This window comes from Vanessa tameamea, chromosome 16 (assembly GCF_037043105.1).
Source record: "Vanessa tameamea isolate UH-Manoa-2023 chromosome 16, ilVanTame1 primary haplotype, whole genome shotgun sequence".
Classification (NCBI taxonomy): Eukaryota; Metazoa; Arthropoda; class Insecta; order Lepidoptera; family Nymphalidae; genus Vanessa; species Vanessa tameamea.
The window spans coordinates 1,526,112-1,545,107 of record NC_087324.1 but is presented as its reverse complement, the minus strand read 5'-3'; the positions used below and the strand labels follow the sequence as shown (position 1 = coordinate 1,545,107).

General features: G+C 30.8%; 3 protein-coding genes across 7 annotated transcripts in view; 2 read left to right on the top strand and 1 right to left on the bottom strand.

The window, feature by feature from the left end:
• LOC113393720 (facilitated trehalose transporter Tret1) overlaps positions 1-5,541 on the top strand; it is a 61,073-nt gene extending 55,532 nt beyond the window's left edge. For 4 of the 5 annotated variants that reach the window (XM_064217233.1, XM_064217232.1, XM_064217234.1 and 1 more), the window contains exons 2-3: positions 3,359-3,473; positions 3,920-5,541. In XM_064217233.1, coding sequence (XP_064073303.1) covers positions 3,359-3,473; positions 3,920-5,283 — 1,479 coding nt within the window. In that variant the 3' untranslated portion in view covers positions 5,284-5,541. Of the gene's footprint in view, positions 1-2,584; positions 2,815-3,358; positions 3,474-3,919 lie in introns of those variants that run through there. The other variant, XM_026630747.2, reaches the window with a different exon arrangement.
• Positions 5,542-8,760: 3,219 nt separating this feature from the next.
• LOC113393721 (mucolipin-3-like) lies at positions 8,761-11,258 on the bottom strand. Its single transcript, XM_026630748.2, has one exon. The coding sequence runs from the start codon at positions 10,960-10,962 to the stop codon at positions 9,160-9,162; it is 1,803 nt and encodes a 600-aa protein (XP_026486533.2). The 5' UTR covers positions 10,963-11,258; the 3' UTR covers positions 8,761-9,159.
• Positions 11,259-11,637: 379 nt separating this feature from the next.
• Positions 11,638-18,907, top strand: LOC113393723 (lipid droplet-regulating VLDL assembly factor AUP1-like). Its single transcript, XM_064217291.1, has 8 exons — positions 11,638-11,826; positions 11,934-12,100; positions 12,526-12,638; positions 13,810-13,883; positions 14,045-14,178; positions 14,524-14,726; positions 15,436-15,580; positions 15,872-18,907. Exons 1-8 carry the CDS (start codon positions 11,789-11,791, stop codon positions 16,135-16,137), a joined length of 1,140 nt encoding a protein of 379 aa, XP_064073361.1. The 5' UTR covers positions 11,638-11,788; the 3' UTR covers positions 16,138-18,907.
• Positions 18,908-18,996: the final 89 nt, after the last annotated feature.

Below are 18,996 nucleotides of genomic sequence, written 5' to 3'. Positions count from 1 at the left end.
AATATAGCACCCTTTTTTATTTTCTAAGTTTTTTATATTTTTTTTAAATCTGGTCTTCTTTAAAGGTCAGTGACTAGGCTGAACTGTGGAGTCTTTGCCTCGATTACAATGTACTTTTATATTTTTGTCTAGTAAGGGAAATTTTGAATAGTAATTCCCGTCCAGTCAAACGAGCCAGGGGAATGTGCAAGTAGTAATAAAATGAATAATATTGTCGGAAAATAAAAAGTAATCGAATATTTTATTATTTCTATAGTATAATAACTTTAATAAACCGATAAGAATGAAAGTGTTGTAAACTTTGTAATCCCACCTATCTATACAGCATTGTAATAAAATAGTCCATAAAATAACAATAACGTACCTCATGAATAGTTGATAAAATTTCGCAACAGATTAAAAATATTATTCCACGTCTCTGTTAAACAAAATTTCATTCTGTTTATTCAAACTGAAACACGCTTCAATTGATAATACCTAATCCAATACAAATATCTTATCTGAGAGGATTAAATAATGAAAAGTAATCATATTACATACCTATGTTATGTGGCACTGTTTATTTTTGATAACTATATTTTTCAATAATTGTTTTGGTAATTTCAACCTTTTTTATATTTGGGTTTCACGACCTTTGCCTTTATCTTTATTTTTCTTCTTTAATTCCACAAAATGATATAAATTCCAAAATAACTTCAATTTTTTTTTGTTACTTTAATTCTACAAATAGCAACTTCAACCATTTCAGAATAATATTTTGATGGAAGAGGAGAAGTAGTAGTCTTAAATTATGTATGTTGTTGTAAAAGAAAAAAAAACAAATTTACGAAGGAAGGTAATGAAAGGTTGCAAACAGAAAGAATAATACGCATGTGTTTACTTAGTAATCATTTACCAAACTTTTTTAAATTATTTGTTATTTTAAAACAAGTCATGATAGAAATTTGATTCTGTTGATATTATTTCGACGGATGAATATATAAATAAATATCTTTTTATATTTACTGCCCGGACCAACGATAAATGTATGTAAATTTTGCCCTTTCTCAAACTAAAATAGCTATAACGTTTAAACTACATATTTTTACCACTTCGTGTATCTTTTCTGTACACGAATGTTGTTTCAAACATAAAATATATTCATAACACTTCGTACGTATATAGTTTTCTTACTTATAACAAAGAATAGTGAAATAAGAGCCGTTGTCAACTTTACCACAACGCTTTAGATAAATATGAATTTTAATTTCTTGAAATAGAGTTTAAAATTCCGTATTACTTAAATTTTTACTACGTACTTCAATGCGGCTGGTTAACATATCAAGTCAAGGTCAAGGTCGGAAAATTGAACAATATTAAATGCATTCGTCACAATAGTCGTATTAAAAAGATTTCAAATAAATTAAGAAGAGATAAGTAATCTATGTAGTTAATGTAAGTACTTGAAAGAAAAATGGTATATTATTATTATATAAATACAATATATAAGTAAAATCTAAATAATTGTAAATTCATTAAATAAAAGTTGAGTAGAAATAAATGTTAATTTTATTATATTTGTCGAATATTTATGAGGTCATATTCATTTTATACAATGTTATATTTAATTTTTATTAAGTTCAATATCTTTATCTTCAACTATTATATTATAACATTTCAACTAAATATTTAAATGAAACATTAGATTATTATATGTATAAATTTAGCAAGGAAGAAAAATCTATTATAAAATATATATAAAAATTCATAGCTATTTACAGGTTCTGCCGCATTTTATATTTTAATTGTATATTTGGTTATTAAATTAGTCATACTCGTTCTTTTTTTTTACAAAATCCGCAAAATTAATTTTAGATATATACAGGTTTATTGGTAATTCGACGTATTCCCGTTTGGAGGTGATAGGGGTAACTATTTGCTATAATTTTAACCCCAATATGCATAATGCAAAAGTGAACCACTTTTGAGTTATCACGTTTTTTAGATTTTTTCAAAATAAGTCAAAAATGCAACTTCAAAAATTTATTTTAAAAAAAGTATCAATTAAATTCAATTTTTTTTCTTCTCATTTATAAAAACTAATAAACACTGGTTATTTGTCAATATTATAATAATAATTATCGGTCCATTTTAAAAAGGCGAGACAGAAAAAGATATTATTTCCATATTTTTTTGATTTTTTTCCACTAAAATGCCTTAAAAAAAAAAAAAATCGTTATGAAACTTGTCCTACAAATTATTTTAAAAACATAACCGTTTTCTACTATTAGGGTTATAACCCTGTATATAAAACACTTTAAAAATGAAATAAGCAATATCATCAATACTATGAAACATAAATATTGCTATTTAATATGATAAGGTGTAGCGTAAATATTTTATAGTTATATATATCATATATTTCATTTAGTATTTGTTTTAGTATAGACTAATTACTACATAATATTTATAATAATGGATATTGTATTCTTTAAATGTAGTTCGAATTTGTTTTCATGGATGACAACACCTGTTAAAAACTTCAATAATTGTCAGTACGCACCCACTTTGACATTCATTGACATTCATTGACATTGTAAATGTCAAAATAAAAATCAGCTGCGTGCTGCTTGTTTTAAAGCCGTGTTTGTGTTAAACAAAATAGTTATACGTAGCAAAGTGATGGCGTAGTGACGTTCTAAATTATTTTGTAACTGTTAATTTCTTATTCCGTCCAAAATGCGCTCAAGTTTGTATCGGCGTCAACGCTACGATAGTTCAGAAACTGAGCCCTTAATTCCCGCTATTCCTGGCTCGAGCCAAAACTATGATGAGGTTTGTTGGTTTATTAAAAAGAAAATAATTACTCTAACATCATTTATAAATTATGACCAGCATTTTTTTATCATTGACCTCAATGTAGTTACAATATTTTTTTATGCTAAGAATACTATAAACAAAAGATTCGATATTTAAAATGTTTTTTTTTTTCATTATGAACGTCGGCCGTTGTAATGTGTACAAGCTGCCACCAAGCTTCCAAACAATTATTTAAAAACATTTTTAATTTTATTTAATATAAAATAGTTACTCTATACAGTACATACTCAGTAACACTGTTATTGTGTGCTAATCTACTTAGATAACATATTATTTTTTATATTTTATTTACAAGTGAAAATATAAAAAAATTATTAAGGAAACTTTCAGAGGAGTTTCCCAGACATTTAATTTATAAATAATCTGTAAATTATTTTGATATATTCTAATTATACAAAAAGGGAATGTTTCTAATTATGATAATATAAGTGGACGTTTACTGTTTCAAAATAATATGCCATAAAATATGAAAAATAATGTCATATATTTTTCCTTTCAGCCGGTGGCAGGAAATAACGGAGCCATGGCTGATGTGGGGGTGTCACAGTCGGTGCTTGTGGAGCCAAGAGGAGACAATGGCAGAAAGTTGCCACAGTATATTGCTGCTTTGTCAGGTATATTTTAATTTCATACAAATTGTAATCTTGTTGTATTATTTCAATATTTGGTAGAGTGTGATGGGTCAGTTCTGCCAAGCATGAGAGATGTTCTGGTTTAGATGAAGTGAACTTCCAAAAAAAACTTGATGACGAATGGTGAATAAAAATCGAATATGAAGGGATCTGATGATGATGATGATGAATTTAATATAGTCATGATAGACGAATTTAGAAATTATTTTCCCAAATGTGCATTTGCTGGTTGGTGTCATTTGTTAGAATTTTTCTCTTTAGGTGTAAACGATAAAAATGTTTACATATACCACCCCAGCACAATTACAAAATTTAAAACTCTTTGTCGGTCATATTTGAAGTTGTTATTGTATGTTAATAGATAGGAAAATATATATAAGATAGAAAAAGGATAAGCTATTCTAAAAAAAATGATTTGTTCTTTCCAGCCACTCTTGGTGCCCTGGCCGCTGGTTCCATGCTCGGCTGGTCTTCGCCTGTCGTCTTCAAGATAACCCAGGCGAACAGTACGGACTATGATTTCGATGTATCAAGCACCCAAGGTGACTGGGTATCTTCTTTAATAAATCTTGGAGCTGCTGCCGTTTGTTTCCCTATTGGTTTAATCATGGATGCCATAGGAAGAAAGAAGACTATGCTGCTGCTAACCTTACCATTCACTTTAGGCTGGCTACTTATAACCTTTGCCCCAAATGTTGGGACTCTGATGGCGGGAAGGTTTATTACTGGTGTTGCTGGTGGTGCCTTTTGTGTCACTGCTCCTGCATATAACAGTGAAATCGCACAGGATTCGATACGGGGAACTTTAGGCAGCTTTTTTCAACTGATGATAACAGTGGGTATACTTTTCGCTTATGCGGTGGGCAGTTATACGAGTGTTTTTATCTTTAATATACTCTGTACACTGATCCCTATAATATTTGCATTGATATTCTTCTTTATGCCAGAAAGTCCTAACTTTTTGGTTGTAAAAGGTAAATTAGATGAAGCCAGAGAATCTCTTATCAGACTCCGCGGTAGGAATTACGACGTTGATAGTGAATTGACCAATCTTCAAAACAAAGCAGAGGCAGCCAAGAGCAATCCAGTGTCTTTTCTCTCGGCGATCACTAAGAAAACAGCCCTCAAAGCCTTACTCATTTGCTACGCCCTTATGTTGTTCCAACAATTATCCGGCATAAATGCTGTAATTTTCAACACCTCTGCGATTTTCTCCAGCGCCGGAGCGACTATACCAGCGCCGATCGCCACAATCATAATTGGGGTCATCCAAGTCATTGCCACTTTTATTTCCAGTGTGGTGGTCGATAGATTGGGCAGACGTATCTTGCTTCTATTCTCTGCTCTCGTGATGTGCTTGTGCTCGACAGCTTTGGGCGTTTTCTTCTTTTTGAAAGACACTCATGGTGGGGAGTCGTCGATAGTTGAAGCGATATCTTGGCTGCCATTGCTCTCTTTGTCGTTGTTCATTGTTTCGTTTTCTCTTGGTTTCGGTCCGATCCCCTGGATGATGGCTGGTGAATTGTGCTTGATCGATATCAAATCATTCGTCGGCTCAACTGCTGGTACTTTCAACTGGCTTCTCAGTTTCACTGTCACGAGCACTTTCAATTCCTTAAACACGGCTATCGGCTCTGGCCAAGTCTTCTGGATGTTCGCTGGCATCATGGTGTTAGGATTCGTTTTCATATTCTTTATCGTACCGGAAACTAAGGGTAAGAGTGTCGATGAAATTCAAATAATGTTGGGTGCGGAACCTGAAACACAGACAAATGTCGATGGAAAGAAATAACAATCATAGAGACTGATAAAGTATTTTTGTACGAAAAGTTACTAGGTAGTCTATGGTTGGCTAATTCTAGTTGTCTTTGGTGTTACAAATCGCAATCTGGTGTGCTTCGTAAGCAATTTAGTTACTGCTCTTTTACCAAAGATTCAATCGTCTGGATTTGTTAATTCGTCGACTTTAATGTTAAGACATGAAAACTTAGCCTACACATAGTTAATTTATTAAATGTTTAACTGTAATTAATGCTCATGGCAGCTTTTTTTTAATAGACATTATTTTTCTCATCCAAAATGGGAACATACTGATATTGTTAGTACATAAGTTTTATCAAAATATATTATATCAATTATGAAATTCAATTTTTGAAAAAGTTTTATATATAATATATTTATTTAGAGAAATGTACAGGATAAATAAATTGCCATATAAAACTTTCTACTTTCTATGACAATCGCCATATTTATTTAAAAATATTTTAGTATGAATAAGGCTGCTGTCGTTAATAGTTTATGTAATTTATTGTTCAATGTTGTAGTACAACTAGAAATAAAACGGTTAATAGATAGATAATAAAAAAAACTCTTACATTTTTTTTAATCGTTTTAAACGATTTAGACATCTTAACGGAGTACCTTATATATTTTAAATATTATTTACACTTTTTACTATTTTTTGCTGGCAAACGAAGTTTAAATAACGATTACGAGTATGGCAACATCGAAGTTACGAAATAATTTTTAATTAAATAATGATTATGTTTTAAATGGATATTGCATATAATTTATTAACACAGAACTTTCACTCTTACGTGGTAGCTATAAGTGTTATATTTGTATGGTATAATATTACAATTTAGATCTAAATCCTTGTTGCCGGATTCTCTGTAAATGAAAACTTTACGATATAGTTTTAAATATTGCACTAATGAATTTTGTTCAACAAATTATGTATATTTTATAATTTATTTAAATTAATTTTGTATATATATATATTGGTAATACAATAAGTTTTAATAGTGATTAAATGTATAAAAAATTATATTTGTGTTTTACTATTTCATTCAAGTAACGGATACAGAAATAATGTCGCTTTTCTGGAAAGTGTCCTGTAATAATGATGTCTGAGTTACTTCGATAAGGTAACTAAAACTTCAGATACCAATATGTAGTCCCTATTTTATAGTCAAAACATCCGAAATTCGAAAGTTGATAACGTATCATAAGTACGTATATACGATACGATATACTCAGTTTTAGTTATTTTTCTATCGATAACTCACGTACTTAATAATATAAGTAGTTTTCATCACGAGGATTTATTTCCCGGACGAGCACAAGATGAAATATAAAAAAACCCTCAATGAAACAGCGATGCTTGTCCATGTTTGAACTCACGATGAGCTTACATCATCGTGGAGCGACCAGCGGGACATTAAATCTTTTATGTTCATCAAATTGCCGTTTTAGTAATTTGAATTGTAAAACTAATATTAAGAAAAATAAATTAATATCAATTTCAAATTGAACATGTTTAATTGAAATAATTGTTAAAATCATAGCATGTTATAATACTATCACAAATTATAAACATGAGTACCTATTTATATTTCAAATTATTATAAAGTACTAAAATTGTCTATGTCGAAATTTTATTATTTTTGATTAGTTCAACCATTTCGAGTGTAGATACCTACATATTATTTAGTTTCAATGTTTTATTATACAAAATCCACTGCAAATAATATTGAATAATAAATATATATTATTTAGTTAGTCGTGCCAAATAGTAAGGTAATGATATAAATTATGAGAATGAAAACACACAAAGAGAATGGAAAATAATGTACTTACGTATGTGTGTGTACGCTTCGTTTATTTGCATGTAAGAAGAGGAATGATAAAATGATATTTTTAATTTATCAACAAATAAGCTTTATAGGGATCGCTTTTCATAATTTATTATTGATATTACAGGGTAATGCACTAATAACGCGATCAATAAAGGAAATAATTGGAATATAAATATGAATGTGTTATATCGGATTTACTTTTTAATATGTATATTCAAAATATTCTTTATTCAAGTAGGCTCATAAAATCATTAATTAGTGTTGAATTAAATGTAAATTATATATTTTATTTGGTGGTAAGGCTTTGTGCAAGCCCGTCTGTGTAGGTACCACCCACCCACTCATCAGATATTCTACCGTCAAACAACAGTAGGTACTCAATATTGTGTTCCGATTTGAAGGGTTAGTGAGCCAGTGTAACTACAGGCACAAGGGACATAACATTTTAAGTTTCCAAGGTTAGTGGCACATTGGCAATGTAAGGTATGGTTAATATTGCGCCATTGTCTATGGGCGATGGTGAACACTTACAGATGGCCCATATGCTCGTCCGCCTACCTATACCATAAAAAAAAACTACTTTCCTATCCGGTGCTACTACCGTAGATTAACCGGTACGAAATTCAATTACAGATAGTCAATAAAGTACAATTCAATTTAACTCCGTCCTTCCTTGAAATGAACAAATACTAAGGTCACGCTTTTTTATCATTATAACATAATCTTGTATTGAGTATTACGCTTTATCTATCAATGGTTTTTTGACTTTTGAATTTTGAAACGAATACCGTGCCCCAAAAAGGATGATTAAAAACATTCTAAAGTGTTTCGAGCTCCAAGATTATAAATTGATCGGACATATTTCTTTTGTAGGATGAAAACTGTTTCAATATTTGTACCGCTACCCCAAAGTAAAATACCGTAAGAAATTATACTATGAAGGTAACCAAAGTATACCAACCGAATAGGATCAACATGAGTTAGTTGTCTAAATTTTCTAACCGCGTATGCTGCGGAGCTGAGTCATCAGGGATGATATATGAGAAGTCTACTTAAGTTTGGAGTCTAAAATGATTCCTAGTTGAACCCGCGGCTTCGCCTGCAGCGATTCATTTTCGTTACAACGATGCTTTAAGCAATATTAACTATTCCTTACATCGCCAAAACGCTGACAACCTTGAGACCTAAGATGTTAGTCCCTTGTGCCTGTAGTTACACTTATATTAACCCTTCAAAGCGGAACACAACAATAGTATTTCTGCTTGGCGATACAATATGATGGTTTATTTACCCTAGACAACAGAATTTGTTTGTATAGATGAATTAAAGTTTATTGTTTATTTATGGTCGTAACAAACTTTAAATATCTCAATAAATGAACCTATCGAAAGAACTATTGACTGACATTAGGACGTTAAGCCATTAAAATTTCCTCTATAAGATTTGAATATATATTAGCTATGTATAAAGGCAGTGAAAAAAGCACGTATATTACGTACATAGACGGAATGTGTTTGCTATGTCTCTGATTTCTTATCTACGTTTAATGTGATATACGATCCCATCGTCCTCGTGTTTGATATCAAATTGCAGGCAAGGTACGGTTTGTGTTGTAATAAAAGATAAAAAACTATTCATTACAAAAACAATTTAATGTAAAAATACATGCATACTTGCATTTTATAATATTTAATTTTATTAAATCTACATTATCTACATTTATAAATAGTCTACATTTATAATTGTTCCTCACTCTTTAAGCTGCTTCTTCTGCCCAATCAATATTTCTAAATATAAATAAAAAAAAACTTTTTCGATTATGCATTATTCAAAGTTATACAATTCAATCACTGTATTCTCTACTTTTCTTTGGTTATTTATGGTATCTTAAATCATATATTTTACAATAATATCTTTATTTAATTATCATTATTGTTAACCGATATTATCTACAAAAGACATAGCTTATCATCTACTGATATTATTATTTACAAGTATCTTGGTACGTTTGAATCATTAAATTATGAAGCCTATAGTAAATTGAGACTCGAATTTCCACCTCCTATTTTAGAATACGCCCTTCGATAAAAATTACAACAGAATAAAGAATTCATAGCTTCATTGAGCGATGAAGAACTCTGTGTTCTGTAAAGTCCAGAAGAAACTTCTTCAAAACTCGTTTCACCAATGAACTGCTGTAAATCATTCTTCGGAAACCCTTCTTTGTAATATTGTTTAATAGTATCATAAGCATCCATTATAACCGAAATAAACAAACTTAGAACAACATATATATACAAGCTAATGAATGAGTACAAATAGACCCGACTAAACCACCACAGCATTGGTGATTTCTTAGACATTATTGAGAAAGTAGCAAACATGTCATCACCATTTATTAATGAAAATAAACATTCGGACGTTGTTGCTAGTGAACGAAATTTCATATGATACGGGCCAAGAACAAGCCAGCCACAAAAGGTGAACCCAGCATAGAGAAGTAGGGCACAACATGAAAAACGGAATATCTTAGGTGCGGCTTTTTTCAAGGTGAGGATAACGACATTATAAGTTTTAAAGAAGCCAAGATAACGCAAAACACCAAACCAAACTAACAGGTTTCCAATACCCAAGAATAAAGAACATATATTCCACTGGTCGTTTGTAAATTGGTTACGTTCAATTTGCTCTTTTATTGCTGAGCCCATAATGATAAGAATATCATTGATGATAATCATAATATACCATACATTAAGAAACTCTAAACGACCATCTAAACTAAGTTCTTTGTTGTAGGCTTGTCGAAAGAATTGAACGGTGAGTTCTTTGAGTAGTTGAGCCCTATAAATGGCACGGCTACATAATATTAGAGATGCACTACAAATAATTATAACTAAAATATTTAAAATACTTCTAAGTATTTGATCTATTCGATTATCAGTAACATAATCCTTATCTCCTTTACAAGTTAACTTATATGGTTCAGCCTCTAAGTTTAATGACATTTGGCCGTCATGGTCTTCATTATCAAAAATTATCCTTATATCAAATCTGTAGCAATCGGGTGGTGTTATAGGTCCTGCAGTTCTGAAATTTATGGTTTTTAATGAAAACCTTAATTCAGCTCTAACTAAAGCTGCAAAATTAACTTCTAGACCTGCATTTTGAATGAATTCTTGAGATTTAAAAACTTTATTTTCTCCATTTGTAAAGTTGGTACAACTAAATTGAATTTCTGAATTGAATTCATAGCTCTCATTGAATCCATTTATTATGCCTTTTTTGTAATAGTACTGACAAAATTTTGGATTTGGTTTAATATTATTCTCATCATTATATGAATATGGTCCTATGGCATTAGTCAAGTTTGAATAGCCAGCATAAGCATAATCTAGGCTATTGTAAAACTCATCAACTTTATAAACAGCCAAAGGACCAGCACCAGGTGGGTAGGCATTTATCTCTCTCGTAGAATCCCAGCCAAGTAGGAATAAGTGAGAGAAACTAATCCTATTATCCCATGTGTAATTAACATGATTATATCTGTTATGAGCAAATAGACAAAGTTGGAGTGTTACCAAAACTATTTTGATGACTTGAACGACGAATTTGTAGGGGAATTTCCGCTTTGCTCGCCATTTTTCGATCGGATTCATAAAGAAGAACTGCAATTTACGTCGCATTTTCTCTTTTACTTGAATAAGCGTCGAGGATGTAGGCGCTGACCATGATGTTTGACCTTGTGCGCTTTCTTGGTTGTTTTGCGTTGTTTTCGGGGCTTCTTCTATATCTGAGTGTGGATTTTCTTCTGACGTCGACATCACGGGGTCCATCGATACGTATTCAATAACAATTTTTGAAATATGTAAATATTCTTGATTTTAAACCTTGGAGATCCCTTCATTCGACGGTTCTCACGTCTATTTTTATTTTTAATGAGTAAAAACGGAATAAACTTGAGCACTTAGTAATTAAATAGATTATCTTTTCAAGTGAGCAATTGTTATTTAAATCTTCTTTGTTGTTTTCGAGCTCCAACCTTTACCCGCCTGTCAATTTCTAGTTTTTGTAATGTAAAATGTCTTATCATATGTCACAACTTCACAAGTCACACTCCCAATCACAGTTGGCCTGTCATCCGTCAGGTGATAAGATACTATCTATGTAAATAAGTATAAAAACCTAATAATACGCCTTGTTATAAATATGTAAAATGTGAATTACGTAAAAGTAAATTATGAATACCTATCTATTCATGAGAACGACAACATGATTATGAGAGCAACATTTTGACTAATATAAAAAAAATTAAGATGAAAGTAACAATAATTATAAAATGAAAATTTACTTCAATTCAATAATTAAACTTGTAGAATATTATAAAACATAGTAAAAATTAATAAAATGAAATTACGCCTTGTTACATCTTCGTGAAAATAGCATATTTACTATATACAGATAGCAAATATTTATATTTACTGTCAATTTTTTTGACTTATGTCACCTTAACTGCATATATTTGGTAGTCTGTGACTGGTGTCGTATTCGTATAATATTACGATTTCCTTGTAAAAATTCTCAATTAAGTATCCCATAATCTAGTAATAAATCCAAGATTCATTTTAATTATAAATACTATCACCAAGCGCACATAAGACGATGGCGCTAACAGTGGATAAACTCACTAACGACGAAAGGTATAATTCTACTGTGTTTATTGCAAGGGAAAGTTTACTTTGTCAAGATTTATTTATATTTCACTTGATTTATTTCAACTCTTGTACCAAAAGTGTGTTGTTTTCAGGTTTAGTGGTGATAATGTCCTACAGTTCCTTTTATATTTACCCCTTGGTTTGGTGCTGATGGCATTTAGAATAGTTTTGGCGTTAATACTATGGATTGCAGCAATTATACTGCCCAATAAATCTGCTGTAAGACAGTTATTATCTACACTGGCGTGCTGGACGTTTGGTGAGTAAATTTTAAGAATAGATTTTTTTAAACAATCTTCTGTACGATAGTTACTCACTGCACATTCTAATTTAACATAATTTTAAAAATAGTTTTAATAGTATATACACAGTAAATACTTACTAAAAATTTTATTTTTATTTATTTTTTTATTTTACTTTATTAGGGAAACAAACAGTACAAGTCATTCTTAAAGCTATAACACAAAAATTACCATATATACCAGTAAAGTTTTCACTTATAACTAAAAACATAATAAGAGCAGACAAATAAGTAGTTCATATGTAAGAATAACTGCTTGACAAAAAAAAAGAAACAAATTTCTTAATGCAATTATTAACAGACAAGGCTATTAAGTAGACTTGTTATTCCTTTGCTAATTCAAAGAGAAAAAAAAATATATATAAAGGTTGTATCTATTTCAGGTGTTTATGTCAAAGTAAAGGGCAACAAAGATCCACGTTGTAGTGTGCTGGTGGCCAACTATGTCTCGTGCTTAGATTCATTAGCAGCTGCTCATACCCTTGGCACTATAAGTGTAGGTATTCAGTGTAATTTTTTTTTTATATCAGCAGTCTTGTAATATGCTAAGACTAAGGTTAAAAATTCATATTATATTCTAAAGATTTAGATTCTTCAAAACATTTTGTGTATAAAACAAAAACAGTTGTAACTGAAAGGTTTTATATGATTAATTATTGAAGAAGATTAATTGACTTATGCTCTGAGTAGCAATAAAAAAACATATATTTAATAAAAAAGGTGATTATTTAAATTTGAATAAAATTAAAATCTATTTGTCGTATTGAATACAAATGTATATAATTTCAGTTGGTCAAGGAATTTTCGATGTTGAATAACACTTTTGTATAAGTTTTAGTACTCACTAAGTATTGTTCAATTAATATTCTGTTTGTAAATTACTATTGATATTTTTTCAAATTGAATTTTGGTCAAGGTTCAATCAAACTGAATTTGACATTGTAAAATGACATTGGTGAACTCAGTTTGTCAATTTAACAAGTTATGTCAGCTGTGAATAGTTTATGGGTCAGGCTAAATAGAACATATTCATAAAGATTCATCCTGTCAGTTTATACTTACTCATCAGGGCTTAAAAAATAAACATACTTTTTTTGTAGTTTAACAAAAGCTGTTTTTTTCCAAATATAAAAGTGGCTAAAAAAACTCAGGGGTTCTTTTTTTTATCAATATAAATAATTATTTATAATGAATATTTGCTATGATCCATGAACTTACTATAATAACATTTTGCATAAAAATATTACTCATTTGCTTGTTGAGATCCCCTTGTGATACCCATTAAGGTACAATTTTCTGTTAGTGTTTGCACAGCTTTTGATGCTGAGGATAAACGTTAAAATTGAGTTGCTTCTGTAACTTGGTAATGTTCATTTTTTAAATTTATGTTAAATGTTGGAAATCATTATTTTTTAATATTTGTGTAAAAGCAGAAGTCTTAAGTACCATTACAGTTAATGTATAATTACAAGCATTAACAGTTATGAAATAATAAAAAAAATGTGATAAAAAGTTACTTTGTCTGATAAGTAATCAATGCATGTTATGAAACAATTATAAAAGATGATGTTAATTGGTTATTTTGTATTTATGAATGTGATTATTATGATAATAAACTCAAATCCAATTTTTTATATTTCTCAATTTTGTTCTTTTCTTTGTTACAGCTAAGAAAATGGAAGGTTCCACCATTTTTTGCATCAACCCTGGGTATTAAGAATGCTGCTCAATTTGTGAGAAAGTATGAAATTTTATAAAGATCATATATTCTTGACACCATTACATATATTTTTTCTACTATCAAGGCGCACAGTAGTGCAAAGCCCAAGTTCTGTTATAATATTTGAAATATATTTAAATATTTGAAATACATTTTGCCATTGTGTTTCTTTATATTTTTAGACAGCACTTCACAGAGAGTCCAAGTAAACCAGTATTACTACAACCAGAGGGTGGCCCGACAAACGGGAAAGGCCTGCTCAAATTCAATGATTGGTCGTTCCCTATTGGCAATAGAGTTCAACCAATTGCAATAAGTAAGATATATTATTCATTGTATGTGTTGGATAAATGCGTTATAATAAATAGTTATAAGGTAATAATAAATTGTTAAACAAAATCAATTAAAAGTTATAATTAAAAATTATATGATAATTATTTAAAAAATACTTTACGACATAATTATATTAAGTATTGCTTATTGAAAAATATGTTTATTTTGCTCCCTGTTTATTATAAGTTATATGTTTCGATTCATAAAAACTAGCCATTAATCGGCTATGATACGAATACAGTATGAACTGTTATGTATTAAGAAAAATTAACAACTAAAACCAAATTATTTTTACATGCAGTGAGTGGACTTTAATAATAAATTTCAGCGGTTGAACGTCCTTTCACAAATGTGACGGTCCATCGTCCAAACGACAAGATAGATGTGTTCCCCTGGTGGGACGCGTTATGGTTCCTATGGACTCCGTGTTCTGTTTACACCCTGAGGGCCTTGCCAGCACTGGACAGGAAAGATGATAACGATCAAGAATTCGTCGATCGAATGAGGCAGGCCATTGCTGATGCTTTGCAGGTTTGGAAATGATGATTATTTAATTCAATATCATTGTTAGTTGTGCCAAATGCGTACCCTATTATAGTGAAGTTTATAAACGTCTTCATGATGGATTTATTATAATATTTCGTTTAAAATTTTGCATATGGTAATGTATAATTTTTGGGAATTATCGAATGCAGCAAAAACGTTTACATTTCTTTAATTGGTATTAGATATAAATATTGATGCATAAAACAAGCGATAAAAATATTGTTGGTCTGTTTTTTGACGATATGGGCGAAAAGAGAGTAAGTGATGATATGACCGATTCCGGCAACGGTGGCCAATCTCAAGTGGGACCAGACAACTACGCAGTGCTAATGGGTGCGCAAATATAGGTGCAATCTATTCCCTCACGCATTATGCGATGGGACCGCAAATCCGACAAGTCTGGTAAGAGTTCGGACGCAGGACTAACGTGCTTTCTGGGGCACGGGGTGTACACACTTCCGACTTCCAGACTCCGGGCAGCTACTGAGAATTTTTCGATAGAAAACTTAATAACTTTTTAGTGGCCCGATCTGGTATTCGAAACCGGCGTAATATCTTGGTTCAGAACCAACGCGGTAGTCTAGAGCGCAAGTAATGGTATACAGGAGAGAACTTAACCCAAATAAAAGTGAGTGAGTCAACGTCCAAGCGAATGGTGATGAGGAATCCTCGTGTAACGTCGCGTCCCGTGCAGGTGGAGGCGACGCCGTGGTCGCTGTGCGAGGTGTCGCGCGCCCGCCGCGCGCCGCCCGCCGCGCGCCGCGCGCCGCCGCCCGCCGCGCGCCGCGTGCAGGAGGTGCTGCCGCGCGTGCCGCTCGCCGACATCGTGCGCGACCTGGGTGAGTGCTCGGAGACCGTACTCGACGGGTGCCGCACGCTTAAATCCAACCCAGTTCGCCCGAAACTTAACGAACTTGACATCGAAACATGTATACGAAGCGTCTACTATCTACGGTACTCGACGGTTTGCTCTGATGTTTTTCAATTAACTTCACGATTTTAATATGACTTCCGAGTCAAATTAAGTATGGAACTAGTTTCTTTATTTCGACTATTAATCGTGGTAAAGTTGTGATGAGTGATATTTTCGTTATCATTTGACTTCACGAGGTGATATTTCTTTTTTTTAGAAAAAACACGTAGTGTCGACGTGACTATCACGAATTTCCTGGAAGGTATCACACCTTACACGCCGATACCGGAGCCCGCGGTGGAGCCCCAGCCGAGCACGTCGCAGGCTCCTCCCAAGTACGTGAGCCCCGCTCCCACTGGCGTATTCTCCAAGTCGGCGAAGGAGCGTCAGATGAGTTTCCAAGAGAAGAAGGCTCAAATGATAGCCGAAGCACGTCAGAGGTACATAGAGAAACATGGACTTAATGTTGCTTCGAAGTGTTGATTTACAATTTGCGAAGGTAGGCCAATATTTTTTAGATGACCTTTAATTGTCGCATGACTTTTCTGGTCATGAAGCGATACGAGCTTCAGAAGTACGAATGAATCGTAGAAGTGAAATTTTTGTGCCTACTTTCTCAAATAGTCTTCCCATCGATACAAAAAAAAAAACTTTGAGGAATTTATTTGGCATTACATTCGCTTTATATAAAATTGTATAAATAATTAAATAGTATAAACAACACACACATCATTAAACTTCGCAATATATCATTTTATTAACTTTGTCACGACCATTGTATAATAGATGATCTCCACGAGATGGTCTATCTTTAGCAAATATTTTAATAATCTTATTTCCGAGTTAAGTATCTATCCGGATACACAGGAGGAAACTCAAATGTTTAACTTTAAAATATCTTCTTAAAAAGTTAAACTTACAATAAAAAATATGAATAAGATGGTAGTTTCATAATGTTGTCCGTGTCAACTTATGATTAGTGTTGATATGTAATAATAATTATATATAACTGTCGATAAAAACTGACTGTAGTACGATGACAACGATAGAAAATATTGATGCCTGAAAGGCGTAAAAAACTATTCTCACTTTAGCATTTTAGCACTGGCAGGCTAAAAGAAAATATTTGCAATAATAATTTAAAAAGTGTCGTTAGATGAAATTAGAAGGGAAATAAGTATAAGCTTTAGAAAATATTGGATTAGTAAAATTATTTCATTCGGTAGTCTTAAAGGTGGGATACGTTAAAGGATGGTACGACTCCACCATGAGTGCATTATACAAGATTATACCTTGCATATACAAGAGTATGAAGTATGCAGAGGTGCTGGCAAGGTGCTATGGATGTGCCCTGAAATACGCGTTTATTAAAAAAATCGTTAAAAATAAATGTTATTAATATTTATTTATTTTTTAAATAACGTATATTTCTTATTATTTACCTTTTCATACTTCTAACTCATTCTGTATACATTTACGAAATTTAGTTATATTTGTTAAATTTATTTCTTTGATTTGTTACATTAAATATTTTATTATTTCTTCTTATATATAAAACGAATTTAGTTTTACATTTTCCATTTTTTGTGACAGTTTTATTTTTCTTTCTATTGTATATTAATTGTTTTTTATCCCATTAAAGGATGTTTTTGTGATTAAAATTATTTTTAAACTGATTGATATATTTTATTTTTTCTTAAATTGTTTATTTCAGTAGTTTCAGTAAAACAAAGTTAAAGTTAAGTTAAACATACCTCTATTGGTTTGAATTAATTGTCAAATAAAAAATGAAACCGTTTTTGCTTAATCCTTAGCCAAAAAAAGTTTAAATAAAAAATACTGCATGGCTATGAGACAACAGTACACTATACACAATTATATTTGATTTTATTATAAATTGTCTAAAAATCTAGCACCCGTTAATAGTTATTATTTATCACCAGCATCAGATATTGTTTTTCCAAAGATTTTTATCTGGAAATAAAACCTCTTTTTTGGTGTTATAGACGTATATTTCAATATATATTAAAATTTGGGTCTTTTATTGAAAATGGTGTAATGTAGATCCTTAATCCGTGTTAAATAATTCAAACAAAAAAAAATTGGATTATATGGTTAAGGATTTTGTATTATAATTATCTTACTCGCACCTATATTTGGTATTTTAATAATAATTTCTATCGATACATTAGTTGTTAAACTATTTTACTATTTTTAAAGAATCATTATCTGTTATTATCGCTTTATATATGTGAAATAAATCTGTAAAAATATAATCAATGTCAAATTAAATAAGGTAGTAATATTAACTTTGTATAAATAAACGTTACACAATATGTTGACGTGAGATGTTTTTGGATGTTTTTGATATTTTTGAGTAAACATGTTACTTTACATTTTAGACTTAGTGTATGCAATGTAATGTTTATATTAGTCATTAGATCTCATTATATATTGTTTCAGTAACTCTTACGAAGGCGGATTTTATTCATGAAAATTGAATATTGAAATATATTTAGTGATATATCGATTGCGATTTACTGTAACGATTTCCCTATTTTGATTGTGATTATATTTGATTTACTGCCAAAAATATGTTGAATTTAAATTTGAGATTTGTGATTATAATCGACTCATATCCTTAGATTCATAGCCATAGAATTAAAGAACTAATTCTTCATTAATTTTATATAGTTTTATCATTATTTTTAGTATCATTAACAATTGAAAAAAAATACAAGTTTGGTCATTGCTTTAGAACTTGGAACAGAACACTACCGTGCGCTTTTGATTAATCTATGGGAATATTATAATTTAGAATCAAAACTATATTCCGATTTATAAAAAAATCGTTGTAATGATATTAGAAGTAAGAATCCTATGTAAATAATAAATGTCCGCCCTAAGTAAGTCCTAGTTATCGATAAGTCAAAGAAAATCATAGAAACTTTGAATTAACTAGCGACGTTCTATTGCAAATTTGATTACCTAATAAAGCCTTATTTATTAGTAAATTCCAAAGAAAGGTGATGCCACATAAAATGAATATATATTTTTACAGAAAATTATTTTTAAAATATTATACTGGATAGGACAAATTTAGCAAAAATTAAAAATGGCGTCTTCATTCTTAGTGAAAATATTTAGTCTGTGCTCAGAATTCTAGATTTGCAACTGCCCTATGGCTTCCAGCGTACCTAGATTAGAAAGTTTGTAATTAATTATTATTAAATAAACAATTGTTCAAAAAGTTTTTATATTTAATCCCTTACATAGTTTCCCGTAGAAATACAATTTATTAAAGTTTCATTTAAAGCTGACGTATTTTTTACAAGCTTTTGG

Bases quoted from the DNA above. Each gene is read 5' to 3' on its own strand.
- LOC113393723 (XM_064217291.1), top strand. From the start codon at position 11,789: ATGGCGCTAACAGTGGATAAACTCACTAACGACGAAAG. The intron at 11,827-11,933 runs GTATAATTCTAC...TGTTGTTTTCAG, and splicing joins AAACTCACTAACGACGAAAG to GTTTAGTGGTGATAATGTCC. The intron at 15,581-15,871 runs GTGAGTGCTCGG...TCTTTTTTTTAG, and splicing joins CGACATCGTGCGCGACCTGG to AAAAAACACGTAGTGTCGAC.
- LOC113393721 (XM_026630748.2), bottom strand. From the start codon at position 10,962: ATGGACCCCGTGATGTCGACGTCAGAAGAAAATCCACACTCAGATATA.